Below are 22,371 nucleotides of genomic sequence, written 5' to 3'. Positions count from 1 at the left end.
TACGTCTAGAACTCTAGTTGATTGATACATTAAATAGAAACATGAATTGGGCCCAAGGCCGTCAGATGTAACTGTTTCAAAGATTGTTCATGTATCTTCCTTATTCGATATTATTCACTGGGCTTTCGTTCACGCTCATTCATGTCTATGTAGGTGAGCCAAGGGACGTCCAAACCCAGCCTCGGTGAAATATGTGAGAAACAGTCAAGGTTTTGAAGAGTCAGCCCATACGTCTCACGCATGAGACTTGTTTTCACCCTTTTGTTATTTTGTTACATCTTGTTATGTTGGCGAGAACGTTGGATTACTTTTGTATATAAGTTTTGGTTAGGCTGACTAAGACTTGAATGATCCTGTGTATGTACAGAACTTTGTGTTGTTATCCCGTTGGTGTGAGTTATTAACAGGTATATATATATGCACTGTTATGATGTGCCATGTAAGCACAGCTCTATGGACAAAAGTTTTAAATTTTGCTTCCGTTTGGCCCCTTTACTCTGATGAGTTATGTCTTGTTTGGTTTGAGGCCGTAGGTAATCCCTCGATTACTGGCTGGTTATGCCCTTAACCTATAGGGACGGGTTCGGGTCATGACAAGTAACATTTGCATGTAGAAGCCATGGATGCTGCTTTTCTTCCTAATCATATTCACAACTTTTCTTATTCTCCAACAGGGTGACAGGCTAGGTTGGTTCAGTATTTAGAATTGAGACGCATACATGCTACCTCAACCTATGGGGTTGCCATACAGATTTCAAGCCAATGATACACCCCTGGGTATTTAAACCAAACTTTAGTCTAAAAAATTCTAAACCTTTGTGTTCTAGGCATCGCCATTCGAACTCTAGTTTCCACCGTCGTAGTTGGTCTACTGGGAACTCATTGCAAACATAGCCAAGACGTCTCTAGCAGGGAATGGTATTGAGGGAGAGCGCTTTGATCGCCATTCTGACTTGAAGCATGCTTGAGCGTGAGGTCGAGGTACGTTCACACTTTGGAGAAATGACAAGGCTTGAAAAGGTACCTCCGGAATGCAATTCTGGAAATTGCTGAAGTTGAAACAAACTCAGATGCTCTAATTTTCCCTCTTTTTCTTTTGCTTTGCAGTCCGGAACCTATGTAGCTTTAGATAGGTCCTTGTTCTGTTGCTCTCTCTTTTGATCGGGGTTGGACCTTGTAGTTTAGAAATGAAAGAATCCTGTTTTGCACTACATGTTGGGAATGGCACGGCATTCTAAGCACAAAACCAAGAATGAATTCTTAACCGGGCATTGAGCCTACGACTGACCATAGTACACCACGACTAAACAAAGGAAAAACAATCCAAACACATCTATTTACACCTACCGAAATCAAAACGACTCAAAACAAGACTCAAAACAAAAACCACAAACACAACCCTTGGATGTTTACCGTCGGTGAGAGACCTCAAAATTCATGGGGAGCCTGCTTTTCCAGGTATTGTTTCTCACCCTTTCTCATTTGTGATTCTCACATCACTTTGGCACTCAATCTCTGTTTTCACTGAAAGCCTTTTCCTTACTTTTTCTCTCAGCGCACATCTCTCTATTCGTTAATCTCTCTTATTTTTTTATCCCTTCTCAGGTGTGGTTGATGAATAAGTTGGAAGTTGTGGACCTTATAGGGGGGTCGAATATCCAGCTTTATTTCTAGCTCGTGCTTCACACTTGGCTCGATACCTCACTGCTTGGAGGATGAGAAAGCCTTTGGCCCTTGCTGCTAGCATCAGTTGTGTCCTTTTTGGCGAGTACGTTGACAATGGGGAAAAGACAAAAAACCTGACTCTACTATGCCCTTCGTTCATCACTTTGACTATATTTTTTTTTTGTGTTTTTGGCTTTTGCTAAAATAAATTTGACCAACATGAAAGTTAGATTAACATGCTTATTCAAATTTTTGTTTTGAAATCATGTAAGTCAGGTTGTGAGTACTGAAATTTTTTCATTTTTTTGGTCCAAGAAATGGTCTGGTTTTGGAAAAATGGAATAATTTTTGAAAAAATTAGTCAGCTTTACTAAAAATCCTCAAAAATTGTTTTTGCAAATGGCCACTACCCGACCAATGAGGAATTAACTCTTGAGATGCACAACCTTAGATCTGAACTTGATTTGTCTTGCAGCTAAATCTTTTAACGGAATAGGACAACCGAACTTGAACAGAGATGAGCCAATTTAGACATGGATAGGGATAGCCGAGTTAAGCCAACCAACATGGATGAGACAAGCAGGTTGAAAATGGTTGGGGCTGAACTTTAGGATAAAGTTGCCTATGTATCCCAAATATGGGAATTAGGCCGTACGTAGTTCTCGGGTTAAAGTGCACTCGGGTATTAACACTCTTTTTATGCGCTTTAACTTTTACTAAAGCCGCCATTCCGGGTTTTCAACCTTGAGAGCTTTATTTTTCCTTTCGTTTTATTTTTCGTTTCTTATTTTCGCTTTCTTTTTTTTTTTGTCTTTTTTTTTTCTTTTCATTTTTGTTTTTTTTCCTTTTTCATGCTCTAACTTTTGCCTGGGTCGTCATTTCTGATTTTCAGCCCAGCGAGCCTCTCAAGAATAGAAAGGTTTAACTTGTCTATGTTGATCGATTGTGAGATCTCTAGGCCATCTGAATCCATGAGAATGACTTTTTTCCCTGGCTAAATAGTCTTGATGATGAAAGAGCCCATCCAATTAGGTCTGAATTTTCCCCTAGTGACGTAGATAGGAACCCGATTATCCTTCAGTGAAACAAAAATTTCTTCTCATAGATTTTGGGATTTGGCTTTCTTGTCAATCTCTATTGGCTTGAGAAATGATCCCGTTTTGAATCTTCGAGCATATCTAACCTTTTTGCCCCTAGTTCAAGGGTTGCTTCAAATTCGACCATGGAAACCTCATATTTTGGTTGATCGTTGAATATTCTGAATCAAAGTTTGAAAGCAAAGGAGTTGAGTCTTGAGGCCGAGAGTGATCCTATGTTGTACAATCTCAAGATCAATTCCAAGCATGTCTTCATGGGACCACGCAAAAAAAATGTTTTTGAAATATTTTAATAAAGCGACGTGTCGCTCGTGCTCCTCTGAAGACAATGTAGAACCAGTCTGAACCAAGCCAGGATCCTCCTTAGTACTCACATTTAAAAGACATGATTTCACTCATTAAGGGCTTAGCATGCCTCTCTTCCTCCCAGTTGATCACATTTTTGTAAATCCTGAGGAATTTCTCCCTCTTTGTTTTCATCACAGTGTTAGAAAAGTTTTGAAAAATTTTGGTCAATGTAATGATTTAAAGGCACAGACAAGTAGATGAAAATTACTACCATTTCTTTCAGATCTTTTGGCGTAACTAGCTCAATGATAGAAATAGACTCAAAGAGTGAAAAAGACAAACAAAAATAAACAGAGAAGTGATGTCTGAGTTAATGTGCCCGAAACCACCTAACCCTAACACAACAAGACTGATTTAATACAATAAGACTGACTCAATACAACAAGACCGACTCAATATAACAAGACTGACTCAATACCCCAAGTCCGAAAGTAAAATAAACAGCATTTTCAAAGTGCTAAAACAGTGTGTGCCATCCATCACATCTGGAGTAAAATGAGTGCCATCAGCAGGTGGTTCATCCCCGATCACATAGTCACATTATCCCCTAAGTTCATTAATCTAGCGCAAATAGACTTTGTAGGACCCGGTGGAGTGATGACGTTGTTGTCAATCAGATTTTGTACTTCATGGCGAAAGTGAAAACAACAGTCAGTGTCATGGCTAGTTTGTTGATGAAAGGCATAGTACTTAACAACATTATGCTTGGCTAGAAGGGGATCAGGGAGAGTCCGAGGGTAAAGCGATTTGAGATGGTTTTGTCCTATGAGGATTTGGAGAGCTTTGGATAAGGTCATGTACAGGGGATTGAAGGTGTGGTTAACAATCCTGACAAGATTGGTAGAGGGGTTGGCAAGTGTTGCCTAGGTTTGGAGATCTCCGATAGGTGTAGAATTGGAGCTGAAAGGGGTGTTTCTGGTACGGCAGCCCTTTTCATAGTTTATCCCTAGATTCAAAATGCCCCCAACTTGAACGACAAAAGTGTCATTCACAATCTTTGCAACAACTGAAAGCACTTGCTATTTGTTTAGCCCTTTGACCTTCAAAGCGTCAATAGCCCACTGAAGATGTTCATACAGATTGATGTTTGCCCCAACCTTGTTCTTGCCACTTGTTTCAGCTTTGCCAAGAGATTGGGTGGCTATGTTGAGGTGAGGCCCAATTGTTGTTGACATGTCATCACCCAGACTTGAAACGACTTCGGGTTGACCTTCTTCAAATGTAGCCCGTCCTAAGATTGGGGAGCCTTTTGATGTGAATTTTTGGTATGTGATGTGGTCAATGATGGAGCCAATATCTCAAAGGCTAGATTTGCCATAGTTCTTTGTAGATCGTCAATCATGCTCATTAGCTCGGAAGTATTGGGTTCATGGGTTTGAGATGATTGGAGTTCAAGTGCATCCATCATATACAAGTCTGTGCTTTCTAGAATGAACACCTCAGGCTTGGGTAAACAAGCCAGGGTGATGTATATGCTGAGGTTGTAGGTGGATAGTAGTGTATGGATTAGGTTGAAGTGTGAAGGTAATGGGTTAGTGGTGGCCTGAGGTCTTTTTGGTGGAGCTATGATATCTTCGTCAATAAGATCCTGAATCTTATTATGGAGACAGATGCAATGGTTTGTAGCATGATTGTGTTATTGATGATAAGCACAGTATTTAGTGAGGTCATGTCTTGGTGGAAGAGGATTTGGAAAGGGTCGGGGTTCTAGGAGCTCTAGATACCCCCTTTTCTAGCAGCGTTTTTAAGGCTTGAAAGAGACTCATCTAAAGATGATGAAAATTTCGGGCTTGGGGCCGAGTTGAAATGGTTGGTTTTTGGCTATTATCAGGAAAATGATTTTTGATGGGAGTGGTGACGGTGTTTACTTCTAAGCATTTCGTAGCTGTGCTACCACTGGTAGTAGCATTGGAACTGCGAACAACATTCTTTCTCAAAGGCCCATTACCTTCCACAATGATCCCTTGTCTGATGGCATCCTCAATTTGAACCCCAATTTCATGGAGGTCCTTAAAGTTGAATAGTGGGAGGACTATCATTTTTTGTAATAGCATTTCGTGTAGATTTCTAAAAATGATGCGGACTTGCTCTTTTTTTATTATAGCCGCCTTTGCCCTCTATCGAGTAACAATCCTAAAAAGTCCTCCTTCAGTTCTTGGCACATTGCCTCAAGATCACAAGTTGTGACCTTGATCTGCGTGTTGTAGGAATATTGGGCAACGAAGGATTTGGCCAACTCTTGCCAGCTCTGTTTCACAGAGTTCTCCAATTCAACATACTAGATGGCAACTAGATAATAAGACGCATCTTCGTCTGCTAACTAGGAGAAAGAGAAGACACCTAGCGACATACCAGTTAAAGAGAGCCGAAGCACCCTTATAAAAGGGTAGGGTTACCCTGTCATAGTTTTGGCATGAACTAGGATTCTACTACTTTAAGCAAGTAGTTTCACAAAATCCCGCATATGGGTAACCATCCTGTCTTAGTTTAGAACAGTCACTATGGCTTACTATATGCAACTAGGCCAAATGGTCAAATGGGGTACCTCAGCAAGACTACTTAATACACCTTTCACATATAACACCGAGAAGTGAAAGGAGGATCAAACGACACAGTGATAGTCCAGGTCCAAGGGTTGCGTTCCCAACTAGGAATGGCCACGGGCCAGGCCGGGGCCGGGGACCACACTTCTCATCCTCGATCCTCGAAGGTTAAAATATCTCCGTTCCCGTCCCCGATCCCTGGCAGGGAAACTCATCACCCCCCGTCCCCGTCCCGTCCCCAACGGGGATCGGGTTTCCCCGACCCCGAAAAATCCCCGAGGTTTTTTTAATTTTGTTCAAGAACAACAAATCAACTAACAGATCTGAGTACCAACAATCATCATGAACATATTTAAATTAAAAAAAAATTAATATGAAAAAAAATATATATGTTTTCATCATCATCAACTGCAGATTTAAATTAAAAAAAAAAACAATCTGAAAAAAAATATATATATGTTTTCATCATCATCAACAAATTTAAATTTTAAAAAAAAATCTGAAAAAAAATAGATCTAAGTACCATCAATCAGATCAAAGCGAGAGAGAGAGAGAGAGAGATAACAGATCTGAGAGACGGTGGCTGTGGCGGTGGGTTCAGTGGTGGTGAGAGAGAGATGGACTTTCTGCGGCGGTGGCGGTGGCGGTGGCGGTGGCGGTGGCGGTGGCGGTGGCCATGAGGAATAAAGAGAGATGAAATAGAGAGAGAAAAAGAAACCGAGGTGAGGAGAAGAGAGAGAGGGGGGTTGGGGCCAGTGGTGGTGGTGGGACACAGCGACTGGGGGGTCGGGGCCAGCGATGGTGGTGGGACACGGCGACTGTGAGTTGAGAGAGAAGAACGAGAGAGTGAGAGAGTTGAGAGACAGAGTGAGTGAGTCAGATAGTCAGATATAATGATACACTAGATATAATACAACTAAACACCAACACAGGTATTTGCGGGGAAATTTCGGGGCGGGGCCGAGCCGAGGCCGGGGCCCAGGAACCTATCTCCGTCCCCGGCCCGAAAAATATCGGGGATGTATTTTTCAATACCGACCCCGACCCTATGGGGAATAATTTTTAGAAAAAACCCTATTTATTGGGACGGGGCGGTCTGGGTCCCCGTCGGGCCGGGTCCATTTTGCCATCCCTATTCCCAACATGGCAGAGCCCACGACCGGTCAGCCTTTTGGCAAGCCTTTTAGGCGAGCTTCCAACAAGCCATCTAGGAATAACAAATGACAAACACAGTGACTTAAGTGCACCAATGTAAATGCAATGCAAAGAACATATAAGTATAGATAAAATTTCATATCATGAAGTTCGAGTCAAGTTCTCTGAATTCCCCAGCAAAGTCGCCAGAAACTGTAGCTTGCTTTTCATGCTCTTTTTGGATACGACTATCCCTACAATTTGGACTCCCGTGGTTCTGAATATGATTCTACAAGTGCAATATGAAATAGATAAACACAAATGAGTCTAAATCCGGCAAATCTTTTGAAAAATCGACTGTGAATGAAAATGTCAAAAATGGACTACTTTTTCAAATTTTAGAGTCGCCACCTAAATATTTTTAAGAAATTTAGGAAACCCGAGACTTATGCCAAAGGCCACTTATCCGTCATCACCAATTGTCTCGGCTCGGGAACTTAGGTACAAGAGGGGAAGGTCATGAATTGAGCACCCCACTCGCCTAATCAAAGATCGGTCTCTACTAATTATGATATGATTCTTATTTACATTATATGATATTGTTCTGATTATTAGGCTAATTTTACTATGTGATGCATGTAAGTATAGACTAATTTGTAAATATTGGAACACTTTGATTTCATGTTTGTTTGAAAATGTTTTGAATATGTACCACTTGAAAAAGTGATCTCATATGCACATTCATCAAATTATTCCAATTCAAGCAATTAACCTTCATCCACAGGCATTCAAATAGTTATATCAATTAAGCACTTAGCCTCATGGTATTCATGCTTAACGTAGCAACAATCACATGCATGCGATATGCTAAAACAATAAATGTTCACCTAGTACTCCAAGGGAAGCCAAACAAAGCAAAAGAATTAGAAAATGTATGCTCCTAAATAATGTAACATGACTAATGCAACACATGCGATATGCAATTTATATCGTCTCGACTGCTAACATGACATGTGAATCAATTTAATAGCATATGATTTGAGCACGTTTTCAAAGAAGTAATAAATAACAATGTGGGTTAGAATGATGGGCCAAGCCTAATGTATGCAAGACAAATGAATGCTTTATACATGGAAAATGCTAAACGAAATATGATGCTCTATGCTATCCATCATAAGCGGGTAAAAAGACGTGAGGTTGGAAAACATACACGTATTATTACAATTTTCCCTAGCACAAAAGGGTCCAAATAAATACCCTAGCTAATTACTACGAATTAACTAACTATCACAAGCCAAATGAAATAAATTAACTACACTAGCTAATTAGTACAACTTGACCCTCGCACAAGAGGGTCTGAATAAGTGAATTAGCTAAGCTACTTAACTAACTATTACAACGCCGAATTTAACTAACTATCCTAGCTAATTAAATGATTACAACGCAAAATTAATTACTCTAACTAATTAATTACAATACAAAATTAACTAGCTACGTTAATTAATTAATTACAATACAAACAAAATAATACAAAGGACTAACTAAGTAGTTACCTTATAGGATTAATTAAGCTAAGTAATTAAGTACTCTAACTAATCAACCACAAGAAGTAAGGAATGCTCATGCATGAAGGTGGTTTCTACCCGAAAATGCCTCTATTTTGCTTCCAAAAGTGTTCTATTTTGTAGTCAGAAAATTGCATTATTTTCACCTCAGCCTCTGCTCTGTTCTGCAGGAAAAAGAGACACTACTTGGCTGAAAAAGGTGGCTGGGTGGCCAAAAGTGGTGGACGGCCGTACAGAAAAAGTGGTCAGCAGGCCACTAGTTTGTGGTACTGCCTTGCTGCAACAGATAATAAACAGAGCACAAACAGAGCATTTTTAGGAGATGTTTGTCCACCTTGCCTCTCCTTATCATCAAATAGCTCAAAGGAAGGGTATGCTTGATTCGCAAGCTATCAATTGACGCAAATTCATTGCGTGATGACTTATAAACCAAGGGGTACAATCTCAATAAATGCACAATGAAAGACCTACGAATCTCTTCTCTATCATGATATTGATCAAGGGAAATGGTTGACACTGACTCTTGAACTGTGTTCATCACTAACAAGTATGAAACAACTTAAGACTCAATGGGGTCAATTAACGTCCGGTTGAACTCTAAACCATTTTATTATCTTGTTACCTCTTAGTCCAATTTCGTTACCTATTTTAATTACCTTTCCATTAATTAATCGATTGAGTCCAAAAATGAAGATTAAATCCACTAATAGAGAGGAGTGTCAAACCGAGGGTTGTTTTTAGGCATGAGAGAGAGAGAGAGAGATCATACTGTTGGTAATGAACCTTTGAAGAGATTAAACCATTAAGCACAAGATCACCTCTCAAGCTTAAACAACACTCATTTTGAAGCAACTCTCAAAACAAATAAAATGCCAAGAAAAGAGGGAGAGTGCAGAGGTGATTAAAGGTGAACACAAGTATGAAAAATATGAAATAAATGCTATCAACTCAAATAGGTTGGTGTCTAATGCCTAAAACACCAAACCTATGAGGACCATTACACTACAAGCAGGCTATATAAAGCATAAATGAAATAAACAACCTAAAACAGTCCTAAAACACCTAAAAACAATACTAAAATTAATATACGAAAAGCTAAAAGAGTAAGCTAAAAAATGGAGAAATTAAGCTAGTAAACAAGCCAAAGGAGGGGTGGCTAACCCCTCCATTTTTGGGACTTGAAAACCACTTTTTTAGCTTTTGAAAACCTCTGAAAATTAGTGGTAAAAATCTCAAAAAAAAGTTGATGAAAAGATGAGAAACACAAGGGTAAAAGCCTAGGAAGCAAGGTTCAAAGAAGGGTGGTCAACCCCTCTACCTTTAATGGCCTTAAACCACAAGTTTCAGTCTATAAACACATATGAAAAATAGTACAAAAACAACAATAAAATATAGGGGGAAGTATTGTAGAGATACTCAAAATTGTACCTCTTGAAAAGAGGTAACTGCTTTGTTGACAAGCCAACAAGTTCTCACTCTTAAGAGCTGAGATTTGAGCTCAAGAACCTCAGTAAGAAGAGCTAAATTTTTTGTTTAGGAAGTGTAGAGAGAGAGTGTATAGGTTGCAAGATAGAGAGAGCGTGCTATGCAAGTATTGAAGCTTCAGGAATTTTTTTCTAACCTAATTTCAAGAGGAGTGGTCATCTATATATAGAAAAACATGTGCCTTTGTTGGAAATATCTATATATAGATAGCTGGCGCAGTGCATGCACCTGTGGGAACAGCTGGCAACAAATATATGCAAAAATCTGGTTTTTGACACAAATGGTCGGCAGACCACTTCTTCTGGTCGGTCGTACACTTTTTCTGGCCGGCTGTACACTTGTGGGGATATTTGGCTGGCCAATCTACTCAAAATGGCCTAATTTTTCACAACTGACCAGCCGTACACTATTAGTGGCCGGCCGTTCACAAAAATCTACTTCCAGGTCCGAATTCAAACGGCCATACCTTCTTTATCCGGACTCAGTTTCAGGTGATTCTTGAGTCTAAATTGAAGCCTTGAAAGTATAGTTTCCAATGGTGGTGGCCTCACATCTAAATTCTAAGTGTGCAAGAGATATGCCTATTTTAGTGAAGGCCGCTCATTTCTATCCTAACGGTTTGATGGCCAACCTTTTCTCCAACTAATTTTCTTCCATCCCCCCTCCTATTTCCTAAGATTTTTTAAAAAGTTCACCTCCTTTTCATTTATTTTCACTTTGTCTTTTACTCGGTTTACCGAAAAGCGCAATATTTTAAACGAAATGCGAGCCTCGAAACATCGTAAAAATATTTGGAAAAATATTTTGGAAAAAGAGTTTTAAGATCTAAAATAGTTTTGGTTACAATGGGATGTATAATTGGGATCAATGTTTTGAAAACCGGACCGGTGAGCGAACCGGAAAAGAGACCGGGTGGACGGGTCACCGGTTCAACCGTCGGGTCAAACTGGTCGAACCGTGACGTCATAATTAATATTATATAATTAAAAAATATAATTAAAAATTATAAATAAATAAAAATATATATAAATACTCAAATAAAAATAAAAATTGTTGTATAATATTTATTAATAATATTTAATAAAGTCATAATTGATAAAAAGAAAGTCACTTGTTTTAAAGAAATTAAAATTTTTAAGCATTCCCTCCAAACAAATTGATTCAATGTTAGGTTTAATTTTGGAGGGAAATGAAATTTTCAACTCTCCCTCCCATCAATATGTTTCAAATAATTTGATTGAATCTCACATAAATTTTGTAGGTTCTTTTTGAATTTTTTTTTCTTATAAATAGGAATAGACTTTCATAATCTTCTCCAACTTCCAATGAGACTTTTCCTTATGAGAGGAGACTCTTGAAGTAAGAATTTTTAGTCAAAATTTTAAAATATATTTATAATATATATATATATATATAAATATAAATATGTAAGAAAGAAAGAAAGAAAAGAAAGAAAATATAAAAAAAAAAAAAAAATCGCCAGTCTAACCCGTCAAAACCCGGTCCGATTCACCGGTTATCCTGGTTCAACCGCCGATTCTGGCGGTTTTCAATTTCCAGGCTGGTTTTGCTCATAGTCCGGTTCTGGAGGGTTGACCGGACCGGAGCCAGGCCCCGTTCCCGGTCCAACCGGTTCGACCGGCCGATCCGGTCCGGGTTTCACAACATTGATTGGGATTTAGAAACTCTTTTTGCTAAAGAAATTAAATGATCGTACATTGTAACTTTCATCATTGAGTGATCAACTTGAGACGTCCAAGTTTTAAGAGCGGTCAAAAATAAAATGTCTAGATTGATATGCAATGTCTTCTTGTTCTTCTTCTTTTTTTTTTTATTTTTTTTTTACCCGAAAAACTTGTAAACATCTGGCATAAATTCATTACAAAAAAATCATTGCACGTACATTACGTGTGATCAAAATCTGAATATTATTTGAAAATGATTACGACTTGGGTTTGGAGAGTCTATCCATCCACATCTTTATTGGGCTTTGTGTTGGACTCCGAATCAAAAACCCACCCAGCCAAACTTTTAACTGTACTTCAGACCCAAAAAAAGGATTAATTACACTTTTATCCCTTAATATATCATCATTTTTCCTATTATTCTATAAACTATAATTTTTGTCTATTTAGTCCTGCAAGTTTCTTTTTTGTGTGGGCAAATTACACTAATAGTCCCTATAGTTTGGGACTCGTGTCATTTTAGTCCATGACTTTTCAATTATGGCACATTTAATCATGAATTTTGAATCTTATTTCAAATAAAGACAATTGAACATACCGTTGCTTGATTTCAAGGGCAAAATTTTCAATTTGATAAAATATAAACTAATTTGACAAAAATAAATGCCAAAAAAATATTTTAAAATTTTTAAAAATTATTTTTACCCACTAAAGATAAAATTATGTAAAATTGATAAAAATGAATAAAAATTACATGATTAATTTTTAAATATTAATTTTACATGATTATCATCCAAATATATAATAAAAATTAATTTGGTAAAAAAATAAATGTGTAAAAGATTTATCAATTTTATACAATTTTATCTTTAGTAGGTAGAAATAATTTAAAAAATTCAAAAATAATTTTTTGACATTTATTTTTGTCAAATTAATTTATATTTTATTAAATTGACAAATTTGCCCTTGAAAAATCTAATAGTATCTTCAATTATCCTTATTTGGAATAAGATTCAAAATTTAGGATCAAATATGTCACAATTAAAAAGTTAAGGATCAAAGTGACACAAATCCCAAATTATAGGAACTGTTGGTATAATTCACCATTTTTGTGTTCATATAGTCAAATTAGAGACTGTATGACCAATCAATAATCGTTAAAAGCAACTTTAATAGTTAAAAAAATCATTTTAAAATTTAAACAACTTAAACTATACAATTAATTCATTATTTGGAAATAAAATATGGAAAAGAATATGTGGTTATAGGATGTAAGTTATCATTTTCCTTGTCCAAATTGTAAAATTATTGTTTTGGTCATTAGGTTAAGCTTTAAGTGTTATTAATTTAGATGGATAGTCTACAATTTAATTATATGAACTAAAATAAGAAAAATTAAATACTAAATAGATGCAACTGGTAGTCTAGGAATTAAAAAAAATGATAATAATGCAAAGAAAAATTTTAATATACACATCTCTTAATGAGTTTATTATATGCACTCTTAATTATGTTATTCTCTTATTTAGTTATAACTAGTTTTTTTCTTTAATTATAATAATATTTTAATTATGATTTATGAGATCTTTTATTATATCTTATGTGGTATTTAATTATAATTTTTTTAATTATAATTCAAAAAATATAAAATTATACTATTTTTTTTTTTTATGTAATTATAAAAATACGGCACGTCATAGCCATTCCCTAATTTAAGATATTGAAGTGATATTAATCAAAAATAAAAAAAATAACCCATTAAAGAATTGCAACTGGAGAAGATTCTAACTTTCTGCTAGTTGACGGACCACAAAGCATTGGTGGTCTCAACCAATCAAATCCATTCAGTGCATCATAAATCAAAAACTTTTCGCAAACTTTTCTGGTTCTGGTACCACTATAATTGTAGCCAATTGGCTGACCCCACCTGTCTGTCCCCACTGCGGTCCTACGATGATAACCCAAGAAGTAAGGCACCACCACCATACTCACACTCAACACGTGTCACCATCCTATTGCTTTATAACCAATATCATGCAAAGTCCACCGTTGATCTATCTTCTTTCAAGTTTCCCAGCATACAAAGATTACAAAAATCTCTCTCTCTCTCTCTCTGCCTCTCTCCTAAGAATTTGGTTATAGTTCTTCTAGGGTTGTTTTCTTTCCAATTATAACCCTCTCTTCCTCTTCCTTTCTTTGCTAATTCCAATCCATAACCAAATAAGCTTCTCTCTCTCTCTCTCTCTCTCTCTCTCTGTTTCATGTCGTCGTTTCAAGAACACGAGTTCGAACCAGACGACGACGTTGGCACCTCCGATCTCAGCTCCTCCGAGGACAACAACAACAACAATGGATTCACAAACGTTTCGTCTATGGAAGATCAAAACCCACCGCCGGTTTTGAAGGAAGAACCGATTGATTCGGAACCCGAATCACCGGATCAAAAACCTATCAACATCAACAACCCGGAATCGCAAACTCCGATTGGCATGGTGCCTCTGATGCAGATGCAACTACCCATTCAAGTGGCGTCGCCGGTCGCCGCCGCGGCGCGGCGGTCGTCGACAAAGGACCGCCATACGAAGGTGGAGGGGCGAGGGAGGAGGATCCGAATACCCGCGACTTGCGCCGCTCGGATCTTCCAACTGACCCGGGAACTCGGCCACAAGTCCGACGGCGAGACTGTGCGGTGGCTTTTAGAACACGCTGAGCAAGCCATCATCGAGGCCACCGGTACCGGTACCGTACCGGCCATCGCTGTCTCGGTCGGCGGTACACTGAAAATCCCCACAACATCATCGACGGCGAAGCAGGAGGAGATCGAAGGCCGAAAGCGGCGGCGAAGGGCGTCGAACAGCGAGTTTTACGACGTCGCCGCCACCAACGACGGCGTTTCTCAGACGGCGGGGCTGGCTCCTGTGGTCCCTGCGGCGGTTGCGCCGCCGCAAGGATTGGTGCCGGTTTGGGCAGTGAGTAACGCCGGGATGATGATTCCGTCGAACGCGTTCTGGATGATTCCGCCGCCGCCGCCGCACACGGCGGCGAGACCGGTGGCGGGATTGAATCAGCCGCAGTTATGGGCGATTTCGCCGTCGGTGACGCCGGTTTTTGATGTGTCAGCGAGGCCGATCTCGTCGTTTGTGTCGGCGCCGCAGCCGGTGGGTGGTGGGGTGGAAATTAGGGCCCCGTCGCCGGCGGTGTCGGGAGCGACGTTTGGGACGAAGAAGTCGAGTATGGCTCCGGCGAGCGTGAGCTCTGGGAGCAACAACAAAGCTCAGATGCTGAGGGACTTTTCTTTGGAGATTTATGATAAAAAGGAATTGCAGTTTATGGGTCGATCTGGGAATCAACAAACACAGTCTACTTCTTGAAAATCTTCAAGAGAGAGAGAGAGAGAGCACTGCTTCCATTTCCGGCGACCTCTCTCCGAACACTGATCTTTTTTTTTTTATAATTTGTTTTTGGTCGTGTTAGGAATTAGTTTTTTTTTTTTTTGGGTGAATAAACCTTATGTGTTTAGGGTCTTCCAAATGGATGTTGAACAAAGGTTTCAACATGACTTTTTAATTAGGAGTTTATTGTAAAGTGGAGTCAAATTAAAATAATGTATTTTTGACCGATTTGGGAGAAGTTGTGGAAATAAGCCTTCTTATTATTGACTTCTTTTTTTGGTCGGTGGGTATTATAGATTTATGTTGAAATTTTTATTTATTGATCTATATATTTCAAGCCATGCTGGGAAATTAAGGGATTGTTTGGCGTGTTTTAAATAAGTGCATTTTTTATTTTTTTAGACTAAAAAATTGAGAAAAAAAATATGAATGTTTGGGTTAACTTTTTGATTTTTTATGAAAAAATATGTATTAAAAAATTGTATAAATTAGTGTGTAGGAAAAAATTAAAATTGAAAATTATGTAGTTGTAAATTTTGACTTTTGATGAATAGTGATAATTTTTGAACTTTTTAAATAATTTTTTGACTTTTTAGATTTTTCGTGGGTTTCAAATTTGGCCTAAATTTGTATGTACCCATATATTATAGGGCTTGGGTTCCCAACTTGAGGGTGCTTTGTGGCCCATCACAGATATAGTTTGAATTATTTAATGCATATAAATTATTGATTATTTTATTTTAAAAAAAAATTGTATTGATTGGATATTAATAATTACTCATCAAAATGAATTTTTATTAATAATTTATTTTTAAAATTATATTTACTGTTGATATAAATGTAATTTGATCAAATGACTATCAATATATGATTAACGTAATTTTTTTATAAAGGTAAAATATTCAATAAATTATACACATTAAACTATTTAAATTAGTGATACAGATTTTGTGGTGAACTCACATAGACGCAACAACTTTTTCCAATCCAATTTGTATTGGAGAAAAATCTCTCCCTAAATTATAATAGTGTGGTTTTATTTTTATACTATATATATAGGCTTCGTTTAGAGAGTGAGTTGATTTTTTGATTTTTTTTGATTATTTTAACCTGAGTTAAAAAATTTGATTTGAGAAGGGTTTTATGAATTTTTGATATTTTTAAATTTTTTTTGTAAGAAAAAAATATAATAATTATGTGTTGAATGTGATATTTTGTTTGTTATAATTAAAATAATTTATTTTATTTTTTTAACTAAAATAATTTCAAACTTATCCGAACCCACTTGCGAAAGCCATGCCATAATGTCTTCGAATTGTGAGAAATTTGAGAGAAATACTTTTGCAACGGTTTGACTTTCATCATCAATTTCTTTCATCATACTTTCTTCACACAATGGGGGAACACAATGGGGGAAAAAAGAAAAAAAAGTAAATAAATAGTAAATCAATCAGTCTGTTTAGTTTGTGTTTTTTGAATTAATTTTTTTTTAAATTGAGTTTTTTAATTTTCGTATTCTTTTATTTTTAGTGAATATTTTTAAAATTTTAAACATTTTTTTTTTTACTTTTTTAGATGCACCTTAGTTAGATGTATCTAAAAAGTAAAATTTTTATAAAAAAATATTTTAAAAAATTAATAAATACATAAAAATACAAAAAATATACTGAATTTATATATATATTTTTATATTTTTGGTATTTAGTGAATTTTTAAAAGATTTTTTTTATAATTTTTTTACTTTTTAGGTGTATTTATGTTAGGTGTGTCTAAAAAGAAAAAAAATTATTTAAAATATTTAAAAAATTCAGTAAAAATAAAAAAACACGAAAAATAAGAAAGTAAAATTTTTTGAAAAGTGTTTTTTAAAAAATAAAAACAAGCAAGCTGAATAGTATTTTTAAAAAATAATTATAGATTTATGATAAATTTTATAAACTTCAATGATTAAAAGCGTATACATTTCTATGAATCAGTAATTTTTTAAAAAAACTACCACTGGCTTGGGATTTTTCCAAATAAATAAATAAATTATACAATGCAGTTGACGTGTTCAATGTTTAGACCATTCATGTAAATTTATTTAAATTTAAATTTGTTTAAATTGAGTTGTGTACCTTTCATATCAATCTTAAATAAGATTTAGTCGATTTGATCCGTGAATAAATTCAATCTCAAACCATTGTTAATCGAATTGATAAGGACGTTAAATTTCATCTCAAAAAACCTTTAATTAAGCTGAGTTTAAGAAAGTTAGTAATTGTTTTATAATATATATATATATATATATATATGTGTGTGTGTGTGAATTTTCGATCACACTGTCAATCAAGCACTCAGTTGGAGAACACTGCAGAATAGATTAAACTTGAACAACTTGTCATAGAAAGAAGAGATTCCGGTGGTGGTTCGTCCACCCGGGACACTCCGACGATCAAGTCAGTTATTTCTCACAGATAGCAAAAGTGTTTAATTCACTATTCAGAGCATAAAAAGCATACCTTAGACCCATTGGGTGCCTCTCGCCAACACTTACCTAATCCCAATAGAAGCCTTTTTCCATGGACTTAGGATTACTGCTAATCTTATTTATCTTTACTCAAACTGAAATCATCTCCCATTCTAGGACTTTTGTCCCTTATCCGCTTATCCAACATTTCGGTTTCTTCGCAGATAACCTCGGCTTAGCCGAGATCATCTCGGCGTCATGACCAGGACACGGGGCACCTCGGCTAGCACTTCGGTAACACCTCGGCCACGTGTTGTCATTCAAAAATTATGTCCTCACAATATATATATATATATACACTTATTGAGTCAAGCTAAAAGAGTCAATTATTTTCAATGTGTTTAAATTTAATTTATTTATGTAATTAATTGATCTCAAATAGGCTTTAATAAATTGAACAGAGTCAATCTCAAATAATTTGGCTCATTTTATAATTATATTAGCTACTTGATTTTGATTAATCTAATTAATGACAAAAAGAAAAAAGACAAAAAGCAAAGATCTTCTCTCAATAAGAAAGGAGTTTTGCACTCACAAAATAAGTTTATTTTCAACATTGTTAAGATAGAATCGTTTAAAAGTCTAAAATCCCAAGATATATATATATATATATATATTTTGTGTTTTCTTTTTGGAGTAACTTTAACAAAGTTTCTAAATGGCTTGTATATTTTCCATTTGTCAATTTTACTTCTTACATTTGGTCAACCATTAAAAACAACAAAAATGCTTTAGAACTCTAATATAGGAGCTCTAATAGCTCTAATGGGAATGTAGGACCCATTCTGATGTGATATTTGTGTCTTGTCTTGTTTTTTTTTTTTTACAACAATGATTCATCCCCCCTTTTCCTTCCACCCCTTTGACTCCCTCTCTCCCTCATTGGTTACATTTTCTTTTTCTTTTTCTTTTTTTTCCTACTCCTCCAATCACCACCAGCCACGTGGCAAAGGGGGTGAGGGGGTGACCCTCAAAATGGGGTCCCAAGCATTATTCTTTTTTTTATTACTTGGACACATCACTAGAGCTCAAATTAGAGCTCTAGATTTAGAGCTCTCTAGCATCTCCCTAAAAACAAACCAAACATAAAAAATCAATATATTGGGTTGTTTTGAAAATTTGATTAAAAATTAATTTTTAATTTAAAATATATATATATATATATATAAAATAATATAATCTAAAATCAATTAAAAATCAAAAAATAATTTTTAACCCTCAAGCTAAAGGAGGCCATTGTCTTTTTTTAGCCCATTTTAGCCGATTTAGGATTTGTTTGGGAAGTGGGTTAACTTTTTGATTTTTTAGCAATTTTAACTTGGGATTAAAAAGTTTAATTTTTTTATGAGAAAAAGAATGTAATGATTGTAGATGGATTGAATGTGATATTTTGTCTTATTAAATTAAAAAATTTATTTTATTTTTAGTGACTATTTTAACTAAAAAAAAGTCCAAAAATTAGCTTCCTAAACGAAGCCTTAAATTTTTTTTTTATCTCAAACATTTTTCTATAATTGAAATGATTCTTCTCAACTTTGAAGAGGGGAGAGAGACAGTACAGAAATGCATTGGGAAAATTCAAGAATGCGCACGTGAGTTGAAAAGTCGTATGCAAGTGTACTGTAGATGGGCCGTGTGGGGTAGGCCGAGTTTGTTGGGATGAAACGGACGGTCCTAGTTGGGGAGGGGTCCGATGTGGCCCACTTCTATGGTGGGTTTACCAATGCTAATTCTAAATTCAAATTCCAAACATCACTCTCAGCTCTATTACGTCTGACACACGTATATTTAATTAGTAGAGAAATTAAAATTTACGATTTTATATTAAGGCCAAGTTTGGCATCCTCCAAAAAATTCAAAAAGTTAAAAAGTCACTATCCTATTTAAGTCATATCATCTTATTTAAGTCACATCACCTCTCTAACACATCACTTCAAACCCAACCCAAATCCAACCCATATTTCATAAAAAGTCAAAAAGTACACTTATTTAGTCTTCCCAAACTTGACCTAAGTGATTAAAAAATATAAATTTATAATTAATTTTGAATATGATCACGTGACACCCTAAAATTAACCAATAATTTTTCATTATTTCATTACCTTGCTATCTGATAAATTACATTATTAATATTTGTAGTTTAACTAAAGTGTCACTTAAATTCTTATAATTTTAATTTAATAATTTAATCCATTTATTTTTAACTTTATTATAATGTGGTTTCTTTATCAATTATAGTTAGAACTTGAAACAGAAAAACTATATATAAAATTAAAAAAATCAAAGTAAAATTCAAAACAAATTACATAGATCACAAGAATAATATATTTGTTATACTAGTAGTCTTTATAATTTATTTTAAATTATATTTTCATCATTCTAATTTTACATATAATTTTTTTCTATTTAAAATATTAATAACATATGATAAATTGATTACATTATCATAAAATAAAAAAAATGTAGAGACTTAACTATTTAAATTAAAATTATAAAAGCTAAGGTAAAATTTTATTCAAACTAATTTTCATTATAGTGTAACCTACACGCTCTAGAAAGAGCGTGAAGTTAGTTAGAGCACTAGACCGTAAGGGTCCAGCTGTCATGTGAAGAATTGCGCGTGCTCCTCGATATAGGCGGGCCCAAACTCAATCTACCGTCTTTTTTATTAGGACAAGTTATGAATTAGGATTCTCCGTAACTTTTCTCTTTTGACATCTTATTTATTGGGCCATTGAACTTATTTTTGAATTTAATTGTGATGATCTAAATTATTTATATTTTAAAATTTATTAAGTATATTTTATTTTTAAAAAATTAAATTAATCAGATATTAGAAATTATATGTTTAGATTAAAATAATTTTTAGTTGATTTTTTATAAAATGATCTAAACATATAATTTCTGATATCCGATTAATTTAATTTTTTAAAAATATAATATACTTAACAAATTTTAATTAAAAAAATTTAATAAATAATTTTTTGAACACATACTTTCTGATATCCGATCAATTTAATTTTTTATAGATATGATATACTGAATAAATTTTTAAATATGAACAATTTAAATCATTAAAATTGAGTATAAAAATAAATCCATTAACCTAGCAATTAGAAAGTCAAAAAAAAGAGTAAAGGAGAGGATCTGATTCCAAGTTATTAGTCAATCCTACCAAGTAGGCTTGAATATCTATAAATTTTGTTTTTTGATAAGCGGAAAAAAAGTCAGTTTATTAATTATATTATTTTTTTTTATTTTTTACATATTATTTCATAATAAGTAATTTTTTTTAACACTTTTCAAAATAACCTGTAGATACTTATAAATTTTAAAATATTTATTTTATTTTAATACTTTTTAAAAATATAAATAAAAAAATAAATTTGATTAATAAGATCGACTTGTAAGTTTTTTTTTATTATAATATATCTGAGTCTGATATTGTTGGGCCCCAACATGTGGGATGGGTGGGGGAATACAAAGCATAATGGGGCCCAAATTGGGGACTACCACTTGTAGTGGGGCCCAACCCCCACGCACCACCGACGGTTACAAGTTATTGGTGGCTCAACACTGGGCCGTGGGCCCATGGGACCATCTTTGAAGATGAGGGGTATCGGTGTGTTGTTGCAACAGGAAATGGGGGGCATGCCAGTTGGGATGTGTCTTTTGTGGAATTCCACTCCAGTATTATCTATACTATATATATATATTAAGTAGAATGGAATTTTTAATCAAAAATTTTATGGGAATTTCAATCTCTCAATTTAATTTTTTTGATTTTTTTTAAAAAAAATCTTAGCATTTATTAAGTTCTCTCAACTCCCAAGTCTTATCTTCATAATAACACTTTAATGCATTAAGAATAAGCATAAAAAAAATTCTTTAAAATCCAACACATATGAATTCCTTGAAAAGTTCCAGCACATATGATTATTATTCATCATAATAACACTTTAATGCATTAAAAGAAAGCATAAAAAATTTCATGAAAAATCCAACACATATGATTATTATCAAAATATTAAACTTTAATATAATATAATAAAAAAAAGACATTTAATTTCTTGAAAAGTCCAACACATATGATTATTATCAAAATATTAAACTTTAATATAATATAAAAAAGGAAAAAAAAGAAGACATTTAAAAAAAAAATTAAAAATCACAATTCACATATATAGATAATTGTAAACACAATCCGTGCATAGCACGGGTGATATGCTAGTTTTGATAATTTAAATTATTTATTTTTTAAAATTTATCAAATATTTTTTAAAAAATTAAGTTGATATAGTATTAATTTTTTTTATTAAAATATATTTGTATTTAAAAAAATAAAATGTGATTTTAAGTGTTAATCCAAACACAATATGATTTGATAAAAAAAACTACTCATATCTAGTCAAATTAATTTTTTTATAGGGATATATTTTTGGATGAACTCTAAAAAATAAATGATTTGCATCGTTAAAATAAGATTCAAAATGAATCCCACCATGGGTAGAATGCAAAGGTGCCCCATTTCCAGTTATGAGAATACTAACATATATACTTAATTTTTTTTGTATTAAAAAAAAAAAAAACTTAAAAGATATATAGTTACAAATCACAATTATTTTATATTATTTACATTTTATTAATTTTAAATCTCCATAATATATATATATATATATATCGTGTGGAGACGTATTTTGTGAATGACAGCACGTGACTAGGGGGACGCCGAAGTGTCAGCCGAGGTGCCACGTGACTTTGTCATGCACCAAGATGATCTCGGCTAGGCCGGCTTTGTCTGTGGAGATACTGGAATCCGAGATAAGCAGATAAGGGACAAAAGTCCTAGAACAGAAGAGGATCTAGTCTGGATAAAGATAAGGCTCAAGAAGAGTTTATCTCTATCTAGATGAGGGTCCAGAATGAGTATTGAGCCTGAGTCCATTGA

General features: G+C 34.7%; 1 protein-coding gene across 1 annotated transcript; it reads left to right on the top strand.

Moving 5' to 3' along the window:
- The first annotated feature begins 13,097 nt into the window (after positions 1-13,097).
- Positions 13,098-15,181, top strand: LOC114266570 (transcription factor TCP19). The gene has a single exon (XM_028207486.2). The coding sequence runs from the start codon at positions 13,784-13,786 to the stop codon at positions 14,891-14,893; it is 1,110 nt and encodes a 369-aa protein (XP_028063287.2). The 5' UTR covers positions 13,098-13,783; the 3' UTR covers positions 14,894-15,181.
- The last annotated feature ends 7,190 nt before the right edge of the window (positions 15,182-22,371 follow it).

This window comes from Camellia sinensis, chromosome 11 (assembly GCF_055761805.1).
Source record: "Camellia sinensis isolate YWXY chromosome 11, ASM5576180v1, whole genome shotgun sequence".
NCBI classification, from domain to species: domain Eukaryota; kingdom Viridiplantae; phylum Streptophyta; class Magnoliopsida; order Ericales; family Theaceae; genus Camellia; species Camellia sinensis.
The sequence above is the reverse complement of the archived record's forward strand: the minus strand, read 5'-3'. Positions and strand labels throughout refer to the sequence as shown.

Coding starts and splice junctions, on each gene's coding strand:
- LOC114266570 (XM_028207486.2), top strand. CDS start 13,784: ATGTCGTCGTTTCAAGAACACGAGTTCGAACCAGACGACGACGTTGGC.